We start from the raw sequence: 14,779 nt of genomic DNA, 5'->3' as shown, positions 1-14,779 counted from the left end.
AATCATACTAGGTATATAATCATAATAATCCAATTAGTGTAATCATACACCATGTTGCCTCTGAGATTGACTTTTTTTTCATTCACCATAGCATCCTGAGATCCATCTAGACTATATTTGTTTAGTCACTAAGTCCTGTCTGACTCCTTTATGACCCCATATATTGTAGCCCGCCAGGCTCCTTTGTCTATGGAATTTCCCAGGCAAAAATACTAGACTGAGTTGCCATTTCCTTCTCCAGGGAATCTTCCCAACCCAAGGATAAAACCCAGGTCTTCTGTATTTCAGGCAGATTCTTTACCACTGATTCACCTAGGAAGGCCCATCTAGGCTGCTAAATGTATCAGTAGTCTGTTTCTTTTAATCGCTACAAACTGTCACCAACTTATGGTATTGATTTCGGGTTTTTTTTTTTTTTACTTTCCAGTGGTAAGAAAGCAATACACATTCAGTAGAAACCATACTTGGAATTTTTAAATTTGATCTTTTCCCATCCTAGCAACATGTGGCATATATTCCAGAATGACTGGAACATTCTGGATGACTCTGGGCAGCAGCAGTGAGCTGAGCTCCTGGCAGCAGTGAGCTGAGCTCCTGGCCAGCCCTGAAATCATGAGTGTAAACAACCGACACACTTACATTCATTCTGTACTCATACAACCATTCTGGTTTTCACTTTCAGTGTGTGTGCTAAGCCACTGCTGTTGTGTCTGACTCTTTGTGACACTCTGGACTGCAGCCCAGCGGGCTCCTCTGTCCATGGGATTCTCTAGGCAAGAATACTGGAGTGGGCTGCCATGTCCTCCTCCAGGGGATCTTCCCCATCCAGGGATTGAACCTGTGTCTTTTATGTCTCCTTCATTGGCAGGCAGGTTCTTTACCACTAGCATCACCTGGGAAGCACCACTTTCAGTACAGTACTCAATAAATTACATGAGATTTTCAACACATTTGTATAAAATAGACTTTGTGTTAGATGAGTTCTCCCATCTGTAGGCTAATGTAAATGTTGAGCACCTTCAAGGGAGGCTGGGCTAGGTATATCAAATGTATTTTCCACCTATGATATTCTCAACTGAAAATGGTTTATTGAGACACAACTCTATTGAAAGTTGAGAAAAATCTGTAAGTAAGATGTCATTGTACAAAAGATGTATTACAGTTGCATTTACCCAGTGAAAGATACTTGGCTGATTTCCAGTTTTTGGTGACCACAAATATAGCTGCCATGAATATTCAGGTACAGATTTTTGTGTGAATGTTTTTCATTCTTCAAGCATAAATACCCAGGAGTGTGCTTTGCTGAGTTGTAAGGTAAGTGAGTATTTAAACTTATGCAAAAGTCTTGGACTGTTTTCCAGAATAACTGGACCATTCACCCACCAGCAATGTATAAGTGATCCAATTTCTCTGCATCTTTGCAAGAATTTGGCATTGTAAGTATTTTTAATTTTAGCCTTTATGATAGATATGAAGTGGTATTGCTTTGTGGTTCTGCTTTATTGACTATGCCAAAGCCTTTGACTGTGTGGATCACAATAAACTGTGGAAAATTCTGAAAGAGATGGGGATACCAGACCACCTGACCTGCCTCTTGAGAAATCTGTATGCAGGTCAGGAAGCAACAGTTAGAACTGGACATGCAACAACAGACTGGTTCCAATAGGAAAAGGAGTATGTCAAGGCTGTATAATTAATTTCTATGCAGAGTACATCATGAGAAAGGCTGGCCTGGAAGAAGCACAAGCTGGAATCAAGATTGCTGGGAGAAATATCAATAACCTCAGATATGCAGATGACACCACCCTTATGGCAGAAAGTGAAGAGGAACTCAAAAGCCTCTTGATGAAAGTGAAAGAGGAGAGTGAAAAAGTTGGCTTAAAGCTCAACATTCAGAAAACGAAGATCATGGCATCTGGTCCCATCACTTCATGGGAAATAGATGGGGAAACAGTGGAAACAGTGTCAGACTTTATTTTTCGGGGGCTCCAAAATCACTGCAGATGGTGATTGCAGCCATGAAATTAAAAGACGCTTACTCCTTGGAAGGAAAGTTATGACCAACCTAGATAGCATATTCAAAAGCAGAGACATTACTTTGCCAACAAAGGTCCGTCTAGTCAAGGCTATGGTTTTTCCTGTGGTCATGTATGGATGTGAGAGTTGGACTGTGAAGAAAGCTGAGTGCCGAAGAATTGATGCTTTTGAACTGTGGTGTTGGAGAAGACTCTTGAGAGTTCTTTGGACTGCAAAGAGATCCATCCAGTCCATTCTAAAGGAGATCAGTCCTGGGTGTTCATTGGAAGGACTGATGCTGAATCTCAAACTCTAGTACTTTAACCATGTCATGCGAAGAGTTGACTCACTGGAAAAGACTTTGATGCTGGGAGGGATTGGGGACAGGAGGAGAAGGGGACAACAGAGGATGAGATGGCTGGATGGTATCACTGACTCGATGGACATGAGTTCAAGTAAACTCCAGGAGTTGGTGAAGGACAGGGAAGCCTGGTGTTCTGCAGTCCATTGGGTCACAAAGAGTCAGACATGACTAAGCTACTGAAAAATGCAATACATAATTATAGATATAGATGTAGATACATAAAAGCATATTAATTGCAACATCCCTTTTGTCTTGGGCTTTGAAGACAGTCTGCAATACATGAGAACAACACATAGAGAGAGACCACAATACAAGCTTGAAGACACTTGCAAAACATTTATAAGCCCACTTTTTAACTTTCCTTAGCCTATTCTGCACAATAATGATATATGAGAAAACTGATAATTCACTAAAGAGTTAGAATAAATAGGGACTTCACAGGTGGTGCAGTGGCTAAGATACTGAACTCCCAATGCTAGGGACCTGGGTTTGACCCCAGACAGAGAATTAGATCCCATGTGCTGCAACTAAGAGCTGGCACAGCCAAATAAATTTTTAAAATATTAAAAACAAAAGAGAAAAAAGTGAAGCTGTGGTGATATGTATTTTCAATCATCCTCACGTTAGAGGAGATTCAAAGGATTGACTCAGAGAGTTTGAAATATTCCCCTGGAGTCTGGAGGATTTTGAAGCTCACGTTAGGTTGCAATGACAACTTCTCTCACTTTACTGTGGTAAAGAATCTGACTGCCAATGCAGGCGATGCGAGTTCAATCCCTGGGTCGGGAAGATTCCCTGGAGAAAGAAATGGCAACCCACTCCAGTATTCTTGCCTGGGAAATCCCATGGACAGAGGATCCTGGTGGACTACGGTCCATGGGATTGCAAAGAGTCAATTCTAGGATACATTTTTCTTCTTTGATGTGTTTTGATTTATTCCTTGAAACTGCTTAAATCTATTTTCTTCATTAAAAGTTGATCTCTAGATAACTTCCTTCTTTCCAACACGTTTTACAAAATTCAACTCTTTTAACTGGTTAATTACTTGATGACTTGGCTATGTAACTCTATTGTCTCTCTCTCATCTCTCTCCTTCACACACATGCGTGTCGCAAATACATACACACACACACACACACACACACTTATACTTTCTTTTCTGGAAAGTTGCTCTTTATTGGGATCATTGTTATTTGTACAATAGGGATAGAAAATCCTTACACAAAGAAGAGTGTCTTCCTTTTTGGAATTCCAGATGAAAGCAAACCCACTAGGTTAATTCCCACCTAATATCACCCAATAGTGCAGAGACTGAACTCTTTAGGATGTTATATGACATCTACTCTGTACATATGTGGTGCAGACATCCAAAATTCAAGTTAATTGGAATTAATTGGGACTAAAGTATAAAGCAAAGCCTTCGTATAAAAGAATTTTGTGAAATAAGGAAAATATGACTGTTTAGTAATTGCAGAGTGAAAATGCTCTATTCTCCAGGGTCACAGAAATGAGCAGGGAGCCACATCAGAAAGATTTAATGGTAAACTCCTATTAAACTCCTGGGAATCGTCAAGAAAACCACCAAATACCTTTGTATTTATTCCAATATTGTTTACTATAGTGAGTAAAACAACTTAAAAAACTAGTAAAATGGAATTAGCCCAGAAGTATGATAAAATCACACATTGGAATATCACCATTAGAATGTGTGATGTTGACCTGTAAATAATGTGAAATAATTATTTCACAATATACTGTCAGGTAAAAATTCAGACTAGAAATACCCTATAAGGTATGAATCTCTAATAGAGGTTTTTTGACTAGTAAAATTGGTGAGTTATTTTGTTTTTAGCATTCCTTCTTTGCATATTCTATTTTCTACGTTAAACATACATAACTTTGTAATCTCACATAGGGAATGTGACCAGGTGATGAGGTTAGTTCTGAGCAAACTGTACGGTTTCATTTCTCCTTGGGGTGAAGATTTGTGGTAACAGTTACTCTATGCACATCATTCCAAGTCATTCATGGCACGGGTGAGGCAGGGCACAGGGAGGGTCCAAGAAGTGTCCTTCCAGAGATATTTCAGATCCACAATGATGGCCAGACTTAGCAATGCATAAGTATTTGTGCAGTGAACCTAAAACTCTGACAACTCAGGTGCAGATTTAGTCAAATACTATTGAATTTTTTAAAGCCAAATTTCATACTTTAATAAAATCACTATTTGAAAGTTTTTAAAAAAATTTTTGGCAAACGATCATCTGCAAGATAAAGAATTGAAGATAAAGGTATTTTTGATGAATGACACTTTGAGATATGCACTCTGAGCTAAAGATAGCATTTTCCTTACAGTGAGGTTTTCACTTCTAACCCCCCTACCTTTTCCTGACCTTACCGAGAATCTCACTAAGGTGTTCATAGCTGGGGGACTCCACACGTTGACATCTGAGGATTCTGTGGGGCTCCCTCAGGCAGCGGCATCACTGTGGTCTCTCAGAGCACAGAAATACACGGCTGAGTCCTCGAGCTGTGAGTCTGAGATAATGAGGCTGATGGAACTCGTTGCTTTCTGGAAGTTAAAAAAATACTGACTTTTTGTTGTATTCAGCTCATTATAAGACTCCTGATGAATAAGGAAAATCATTTCCCCACTTGGTGGTTGCTTGTACCAGAATAAACAATACGTATAGCTATTGGCTTCATATGCACAGTTCAAGGTTACATCCTCCTTCTCCAGCACAGAAATTTCTGACCGATTTTGAGTTACTTTCTGGGCCATGATGGATCCTAGAGAGAAGAAAAAAAAATTATATATATATATACATTATATATATATAATTTATATTTATAAATATATAAATATATTTATATTTTTATATATATTTATATAATTTATATTATATATATAATTTTTTTGTTCTCTCTCTCTCTCTCTCTCTCTCTATATATATATATATGAGAGAGAAAGAGAGACAGAAAAGAAGAGCCTGATTCTTCTGGTAGAACTCAGAGGGCTTCAAGGAACAAACAGAGGATTAACAGTTCTAATTCCTCTGCCAGTTAACCAACTCTCCTAAACCCCAACAGACAATAATAACCTGCCTTACCTCTACACATGGGAGCTGATCAGAGCTGAGTCTGTTTGCGGTCATCCTTACCAGCCTTACCAAGGCAGACAGAGGCTATCACAGCTCTGAGCAGGCCAGGGAGCCCCATGCTGGACGGTCTTCCTCTGAGTGAAATGCTCTGTGGTGTCTCTCAAATTCGGGTCGAGATGCCTGACCTGTGCCTGCCAGGGCACATGCACAGTGACTGAGCTGTGAGATGCTTCTGCATCAGAACAGGAAATGTACCTGGCTGAGATCAGTTTGCCTGTGTCATGCCATGGCTTGTGGATGTGGTTGGTGATTGTAACCTGCCTATTTAGACTTGAAAGTCACTTGGTTATATCTGACTCTTTGTGACTCCATGGACTGTAGCCCACCAGGCTCTTCTGTCCATGGGATTCTCCAGGCAAGAATATTGGAGTGGATTGCCATGCTGTAATTAAATTAACAACAGTTACATCAGGGCTGCATGCATATTCAGTCAATGCATCTAGGATAGACATATGTTTTGTGACAAAAACAATTTATTATGATTACAGTGAGCTCTGAGAACAAAGAGTCATCCATTTTTGTATAGCTCCTTTTTGGAGGGAGGGATCTGCAGCCCAAATTTACAGTGAAATAAGCTCGTAAGCTTTTCTTTCATACAGGAAGATAAAACTGTTTATTCTCAATCACCATAGCTTTTCTTCCTACACTCCAAGGCATGGGTTTCTGGGGGAATTTACGCTGGATAAAGTTCCTTGTTTGTTTAATGCAATCATAGCAAGTTTCCTGGTGGACAAAATTTGTCCAGCTTTATGTGTCTAACAGTAATCAATAATGTGTGCTAAAATAATCTTGCTTTTAAATATCCACCCTATAGTCAAAATTAGGACAAGCTCACCAGACCATGCATTCTTATTTCCTTATATCAGAAATGTAGCCCTAGAGGCTGCGTGCCACGACTCCTGAGCCCATGCGCTGCCACTACTGAAGCCCGTGCACCTGGAACCTGTGCTCTGCAACGAGAAGCCACCGCACTGAGAAGCCCATTCACTGCAGTGAAGAGTAACCCCCACTCACTGCAACTGGAGAGAGCCCAAGTTCAGGAACAAAGACCCAGCTGAAGCAAAAATAAAATAAACAAATAAATAATAAAAGAAACATAGCCACTCAAAAGTCACAAATGCTTTTTCATCCCACGGCTGCAGCAGCTCCAGTTCAAAGGCTTTCACTGAAAACAGCCCCTCAACAGTGTTATGACTCAGCCACATGCAGACTGGTATGTGATTTGCTTGGTACCTCTGTGTTGGTTCATGATTATGATTCAGGTGATGCAGCTTTTAATCATCTATTTCTTTTCTCTAAATGAATTATTAATTCTGTGGCATCTAATATCCATCTTACATTATGAGAAAAATAGATTTTTTTTTAAAAGTCAGTCTAGAGAAGAGAGGAATCTTTCTGGCTGAACAGGGGTGCTTCTGGGGATTGGAGCTTGGGTCTTCTTTAAGACTGACATCTACCCTATTATCCCTGTAGAGCAATTTCCAACCTCCTGAGTTTCTAGGATAAGACCTGAGCTTGATTGGTTTTCCTGAAAAACTCTAAATGTAAACTAGACTCTGATCAAGGAGAGAATATACCTATTCCTGCCTTCAGCCTCCTGCTCCCCTTGGGTTTGTGCTCAGCTCCCCCGCAGCCCTCTCTCACTGTGTCACTCAGAGCACAGTAGTACACGGCCGAGTCTGATGCTTGCACTGCCTGTTTCTGCAGGTGGAAGGAGCTGTCACTCTTAAGAGTGGCCTGAAAACCTTCATGCTCTGGCCTCTGGTTTGTCATTGAGCCCTTCAGGAGGAGTTGAGGAGCTTTGTTGAAATGCTGGACGTACCAGAAATGATAGGAACCTGAATACGTGGTCTGGTAAGTGCAGTTCAGGGTCAGGAGAGCCCCCTCTGAGACAGCCACTGGGCCTTCTGTCTGGCTCACTGAGTCACCATTGGTCCCTCCTACAAGAGAATCACTTTGTTATAGTAGAAATGTACAGGAGGAGTTTTCAGCCAGAGAAGAAAAATAAAACTTACCTGTTATCATAGGAAAATGAAAAATCATTTTAGGACAAAATGCTACTTACCAAGTATTAAGAAGATGACAAGAACTGAGTGAGTGGCAGAAAACATTCTGGCAACAGTTCTTGTTCCCTAGAAACATCAAAACTAACAAAGTTAGTCTCTGGCTGGATGTTACAGAAGCTCTTCACTCAGAAACTGGGAACCCCTTTCTGCACAGCAGCAGTCATCTGTCTTGTGGCTACAGAGTAGGCAAGTCAAACCAGCTCCTGAATACAAAAAGGAATCGCATCTGAAGGAAGCCCCGCCCTCTGGTGGTGATCTTAAAGATTACACCACAGTCATATCTGACCTCAGTTCAGTTCAGTTCAGTTGCTCAGTCATGTCCAACTCTTCGCGACCCCATGGACAGCAGCAGGCCAGGCTTCCTTGTTCAACACCAGCTCCCGGAGCTTGCTCAAAGCCATGTCCATTGAGTGGTGATGCCATCCAACCATCTCATCTTCTGTCGTCCCCTTCTCCTCCTGCCTTCAATCTTTCCCAGCATCAGGGTCTTTTCCAGTGAGTCGGCTCTTTGCATCAGGTGTCCAAAGTATTGGAGCTTCAACCTCAGCATCAGTCCTTCCAGTGAATATTCAGAACTGATTTCTTTTAGGACTGACTGGTTTGATCTCCTTGCGGTCCAAGGGGCTCTCAAGAGCCAAGGGGCTCTCTTTTGAAGACCACAGTTCAAAAGCATCAATTCTTCGGCGCCTAGAATTGGTCCAACTCTCACCTTCATACATGACCACAGGAAAAACCATAGGTTTGACTATATGGACCTTTGTCAGCAAAGTAATGTCTCTGCTTTTTAATATGTTTTTTAATATGCTGTCTAGGTTGGTCATAGCTTTTCTTCCAAGGAGCAAGTGTCTTTTAATTTCTTGTCTGCAGTCACCATTCGCAGTCATTTTGGAGCCCTAGAAAATAAAGTCTGTCACTGTTTCCATTGTTTCCCCATCTATTTGCCATGGAGTGATGGGACAGGATGCCATGATCTTAGTTTTTGAATGCTTAGTTTAAAGCCAGCTTTTTCACTGTCCTCATCCTGACCTGCTCCTGACCTAGTCCTCCTGATGATAGTCTGTGGGGTACACACAGGAGACTGGGGCAGGACTCTAAGAGGAGAGCCCTAAACACAAACATGCTTTGGGAAACGTCCCATTATTACATCCATCATTTTCTGTGTGGTATGGTGTCTCTAACTTTGCAAATAATGCCAGTTAACAATTTTTAGGAGAAATAGTCAGAGGGTTTCTTCTTTCCATATGTCTCCATGGGTCAGGAAAGGCCCCCTCTGCATGGAAAGTGCTCCCTCCTCTCCCTAGACTTTCACCTGAATTCACTCTATTCATCCCCAAGACACAGCCCACATGCTGCTGGAATGTTGGAATGTTGCATAATGTTGGAAACATTATCTCAGTCAGGTCTCAAATAATGTGCGGCTGAGTGAGCATAACTACCCTTGTGCCATGTGCTCTGCTCAGCTGCTCAGTCGTGTCTGACTCTTGTGGCCCTAGAGACTATAGCCTGTCAGGCTCCTCTGTCCATGGGATTTCCAGGCAAGGATACTAGAGCGGCTTGCCATGCCCTCCTCCAGGGGATCTTCCCAACATGGGGATTGAGCCAGAGTCTCCTGCATCTCCCGCATTGCAGGTGGACTCTTTACACATCTGAGCCACTAGATCATTTAAGGCAGATCTCATCTAATGTGTGGTTGAATGAGCAGGTTATTACCCCTATCCATCATAAAATGACATATTTGTAAAATTAAAAAATAAATTGCTGTTACTTCTTTTTACTGATAAAGGTAGAGTTGACCTTCCAACTAGAAAACTGGACAAAATATATGAAACAAGTTGTGGATCTTGGACATCAGGTGGCACAGAGATAAGGAAAACAGGTGAGATGAGCCAGGACATCTCCCAGCTCTCTTCACGGAGGGAGCTTCTAGGCACCAGTGCATGAGGGATTTAATAAAAATGGCCCAGCTGTCTCACTGCGAGATGGAATAATATTTTGGGGATCCTGAGGAACCTAGAAATTTGTGGACCAGTGTACCAGAGAGGAGGGATGTGGGCAAAAGAGAGAGAGGGAGAGAGATGAGGGCAAAGAGGTGGGGGGAGGCGTCACTGTGAATCTTGGACTGAGTACTGATCTGTAACTAAAGAGAGAAGACTCCATGAGTTTGGTAAACCTCCCTGAAGGGGCCTCCTTTGGGGCCCTGGACCCTACTTGGATGACAAGCCACCTTACACCTCTAGCCTCATGAGACCTTACTTAGGTAACCTGGTTCTTGAACGTCTTTTTACCTCTTATCACATTCTTGCTTTAATTCAACTAAGTATTTTTTTAGAATGTCAAGTTTAGATGGTTAGTATATCAGCCAGGCACTCTTCATTCCTGAGGCTCGTGTGTGGCGTCGATCTGTATTCTGTTTGTTTGTTTTCTTAGGGATTCAGGAATCTCAATGGAAAGAACTGTTGGCTCAGTATCTGTCAGCCTGTTTGCAGTTTCTTGTGCAATTATTTGTGCCAGTGAAGCGAACCCAGCAGAAGATTTAATGGGGTCATCTCATAGCTTGTTCTTTTCTCTAGGATAGGGTTTATTTTATGCAAAGTCTGACTATATTATGGTAAGAATTGTTGCCATTGTTCTTTGCTGACATAAACCATTTTAAGGCATGGGAACGTGTGGCTGCAGACAGCTGTGAGGTTGCCTTACACGGGCTCTCAGGGCATCGTTGTCAATCCACTAACAATGGCTGTGACTAAGTCAGTTGAACTCAAGAATAGTCTTCTTCAAATGTAACTTTTTCACCTACAGAGATTTTTTTTTACCAGTTAAAATGAATTTTGTTAGTTCTTACCAAAGCTGGGATCATTTTAAATGCACATCTGTTTGCTGAGCTGTTCTTTTTGTTTTTTGTCTGTGCCAGGTCTTAGTTTAGGCTTGTGGGATCTGTGTGTTGATTTTATATCCTGCAACTTTACTATATTCATTGATTAGCTCTAGTAATTTTCTGGTGGAGTCTTTAGGGTTTTCTATGTAGAGGATCATGTCATCTGCAAACAGTGAGAGTTTTACTTCTTCTTTTCCAATTTGGATTCCTTTTATTTCTTTTTCTGGTCTGATTGCTGTGGCCAAAACTTCCAAAACTATGTTGAATAGTAATGGTGAAAGTGGGCACCCTTGTCTTCTTCCTGACTTTAGGGGAAATGCTTTCAATTTTTCACCATTGAGGATAATGTTTGCTGTGGGTTTGTCATATATAGCTTTTATTATGTTGAGATATGTTCCTTCTATTCCTGATTTCTGGAGAGGTTTTTTTTTTTTTTATCATAAATGGATGTTTAATTTTGTCAAAGGCTTTCTCTGCATCTATCTATATAATCATATGGTTCTTATTTTTCAAGTTGTTAATGTGGTGTATTACATTGATTGATTTGTGGATATTGAAGAATCCTTGCATCCCTGGGATAAAGCCCACTTGGTCATGGTGTATGACCTTTTTAATGTGTTGTTGGATTCTGACTGTTAGAATTTTATTAAGGATTTTTGCATCTATGTTCATCAGTGATATTGGCCTGTAGTTTTCTTTTTTTGTGGCATCTTTGTCAGGCTTTGGTAATAGGGTGATGGTGGCCTCATAGAATGAGTTTGGAAGTTTACCTTCCTCTGCAATTTTCTGGAAGACTTTGAGTAGGATAGGTGTTAGCTCTTCTCTAAATTTTTGGTAGAATTCAGCTGTGAAGCCGTCTGGACCTGGGCTTTTGTTTGCTGGAAGATTTCTGATTACAGTTTCAATTTCCATGCTTGTGATGGGTCTGTTAAGATTTTCTATTTCTTCCTGGTCCAGTTTTGGAAAGTTGTACTTTTCTAAGAATTTGTCCATTTCTTCCACATTGTCCATTTTATTGGCATATAATTGCTGATAGTAGTCTCTTATGATCCTTTGTATTTCTGTGTTGTCTGTTGTGATCTCTCCATTTTCATTTCTAACTTTATTGATTTGATTTTTCTCCCTTTGTTTCTTGATGAGTCTGGCTAATGGTTTGTCAATTTTATTTATCCTTTCAAAGAACCAGCTTTTGGCTTTGTTTATTTTTGCTATGGTCTCTTTTGTTTCCTTTGCATTCATTTCTGCCCTAATTTTTAAGATTTCTTTCCTTCTACTAGCCCTGGGTTCTTCATTTCTTCCTTTTGTACTTGCTTTAAGTGTAGAATTAGGTTATTTATTTGACTTTTTTCTTGTTTCTTGAGGTATGCCTGTATTGCTATGAACTTTCCCCTTAGCACTGCTTTTACAGTGTCCCACAGGTTTTGGGTTGTTGTGTTTTCATTTTCATTCGTTTTTATGATTTCTTTTTTGATTTCTTCTGTGATTTGTTGGTTATTCAGCAGCGTGTTGTTCAGCCTCCATATGTTGGAATTTTTAATAGTTTTTCTCCTGTAATTGAGATCTACTCTTACTGCATTGTGGTCAGAAAAGATGTTTGGAATGATTTCAATTTTTTTTGAATTTACCAAGGCTAGATTTATGGCCCAGGATGTGATCTATCCTGGAGAAGGCTCCATGTGCACTTGAGAAAAAGGTGAAATTCACTGTTTTGGGGTGAAATGTCCTATAGATATCAATTAGGTCTAACTGGTCTATTGTATCGTTTATGTTTTATTTTTTTGTTTATTTGTTTTTTGTTTTTTTTTCTCTTTTTTGTTTCTTTTTTTTTTTATTGTATCGTTTAAAGTTTGTGTTTCCTTGTTAATTTTGTTTAGTTGATCTATCCATAGGTGTGAGTGGTGTATTAATGTCTCCCACTATTATTGTGTTATTGTTAATTTCCCCTTTCATACTTGTTAGAATTTGTCTTACATATTGTGGTGCTCCTATGTTGGGTACGTATATATTTATAATTGTTATATCTTCTTCTTGGATTGATCCTTTGATCATTATGTAGTGACCTTCTTTGTCTCTTTTCACAGCCTTTGTTTTAAAGTCTATTTTATCTGATATGAGTATTACTACTCCTGCTTTCTTTTGGTCTCTATTTGCATGGAAAATCTTTTTCCAGCCCTTCACTTTCAGTCTGTATGTGTCCCCTGTTTTGAGGTGGGTCTCTTGTAGACAACATATGTAGGGGTCTTGTTTTTGTATCCATTCAGCCAGTCTTTGTCTTTTGGTTGGGGCATTCAACCCATTTTCGTTTAAGGTAATTATTGATAAGTATGATCCCATTGCCATTTACTTTATTGTTTTGGGTTCGAGTTTATACACCCTTTTGGTGTTTCCTGTCTAGAGAATATCCTTTAGTATTTGTTGGAGAGCTGGTTTGGTGGTGCTGAATTCTCTCAGCTTTTGTTTGTCTGAAAAGCATTTGATTTCTCCTTCGTATTTGAATGAGATCCTTGCTGGGTACAGTAATCTGGGCTGTAGGTTATTTTCTTTCATCACTTTAAGTATGTCTTGCCATTCCCTCCTGGCTTGAAGAGTTTCTATTGAAAGATCAGCTGTTATCCTTATGGAAATTCCCTTCTGTGTTATTTGTTGTTTTTCCCTTGCTGCTTTTAATATTTGTTCTTTGTGTTTGATCTTTGTTAATTTGATTAATATGTGTCCTGGGGTGTTTTGCCTTGGGTTTATCCTGTTTGGGACTCTCTGGGTTTCTTGGACTTGAGTGATTATTTCCTTCCCCATTTTAGGGAAGTTTTCAACTATTATCTCCTCAAGTATTTTCTCATGGTCTTTCTTTTTGTCTTCTTCTTCTGGGACTCCTATGATTCGAATGTTGTAGCATTTAATATTGTCCTGGAGGTCTCTGAGATTGTCCTCATTTCTTTTAATTCGTTTTTCTTTTTTCCTCTCTGATTCATTTATTTCTATCATTCTATCTTCTAATTCACTAATCCCCTCTTCTGCCTCTGTTATTCTACTATTTGTTGCCTCCAGAGTGTTTTTGATCTCATTTATTGCATTATTCATTATATATTGACTCTTTTTTATTTCTTCTAGGTCCTTGTTAAACTTTTCTTGCATCTTCTCAATCCTTGTCTCCAGGCTTTTTATCTGTGATTCCATTTTGATTTCAAGATTTTGGATCATTTCACTATCATTATTTGGAATTCTTTATCAGGTAGATTCCCTATCTCTTCCTCTTTTGTTTGGTTTGGTGGGCATTTATCCTGTTCCTTTACCTGCTGGGCATTCCTCTGTCTCTTCATCTTGTTTATATTGCTGAGTTTGGGGTGTCCTTTCTGTATTCTGGCAGTTTGTGGCGTTCTCTTTATTGTGGTGTTTCCTTGCTGTGTGTGGGTTTGTACAGGTGGCTTGTCAAGGTTTCTTGGTTAGGGAAGCTTATGTCGGTGTTCTGGTGGGTGGAGCTGGATTCCTTCTCTCTGGAGTGCAATGAAGTGTCCAGTAATGAGTTATGAGATGTCTATGGTTTTTTAGTAACTTTGGGCAGACTGTATATTGGAGCTCAGGGCTGTGTTCCTGTGTTGCTGGAGAATTTGCATGGTATGTCTTGCTCTGGAGCTTGTTGGCCCTTGTGTGGTGCTTGGTTTCAATGTAGGTATGGAGGCGTTTGATGAGCTCCTGTCAACTAATGTTCCCTGGAGTCAGGAGTTCCCTGGAGTCAGGGTTTGGACTTAAGCCTCCTGCTTCCGGTTTTCAATCTTATTTTTACAGTAGTCTCAAAATTTCTCCTTCTATACAGCACCATTGATAAAACATCTAGGTTAAAGATGAAAAGTTTCTCCACAGTGAGGGACACCCAGAGAGGTTCACAGAGTTACATGGAGAAGAGAAGAGGGAGGAAGGAGTTAGAGGTGACCCGAATGAGGTGAGGTGAAATCAATAGAGGAGAGAGCAGGCTAGCCAGTAATCACTTCCTTATGTTCACTCCACAGCTGGACCACTCAGAGATGTTCACGGAGTTGTACAGAGAAGAGAGGAGGGAGGAAGGAGATAGAGGTGGCCAGGAGGATAAAAGGGGGGAATGAAAAGGAGAGAGACAGATCCAGCCAGTAATCAGTTCCCTAAGTGTTCTCCACCGTCTGGAACACATAGAAATTCACAGAGTTGGGTAGAGCAGAGAGGGGTTAGGGAGGAGACACAGGCGACCTGGTGGAGAAAAAGGAGAGTCTAAAGAGGGAGAGGGCAGTCAAGCCAGTTACCTCGCTCCCAAATAAAAATGGGTACT

The 14,779-nt window shown here is 40.4% G+C and overlaps 1 gene segment (V, D, J or C); it reads right to left on the bottom strand.

Annotated features, from left to right (window-relative positions):
- Positions 1-6,767: 6,767 nt before the first annotated feature.
- Positions 6,768-7,960, bottom strand: LOC112577617. The segment is given in 2 exon segments: positions 6,768-7,481; positions 7,607-7,960. Coding segments are annotated over 2 exon segments (426 nt in total).
- Between the last annotated feature and the right edge of the window lie 6,819 nt (positions 7,961-14,779).

Source organism: Bubalus bubalis, chromosome 11, assembly GCF_019923935.1.
Source record: "Bubalus bubalis isolate 160015118507 breed Murrah chromosome 11, NDDB_SH_1, whole genome shotgun sequence".
NCBI lineage: Eukaryota > Metazoa > Chordata > Mammalia > Artiodactyla > Bovidae > Bubalus > Bubalus bubalis.
Note: the sequence above shows the minus strand (reverse complement) of the source record. Positions and strands in the feature narration are given on the sequence as shown.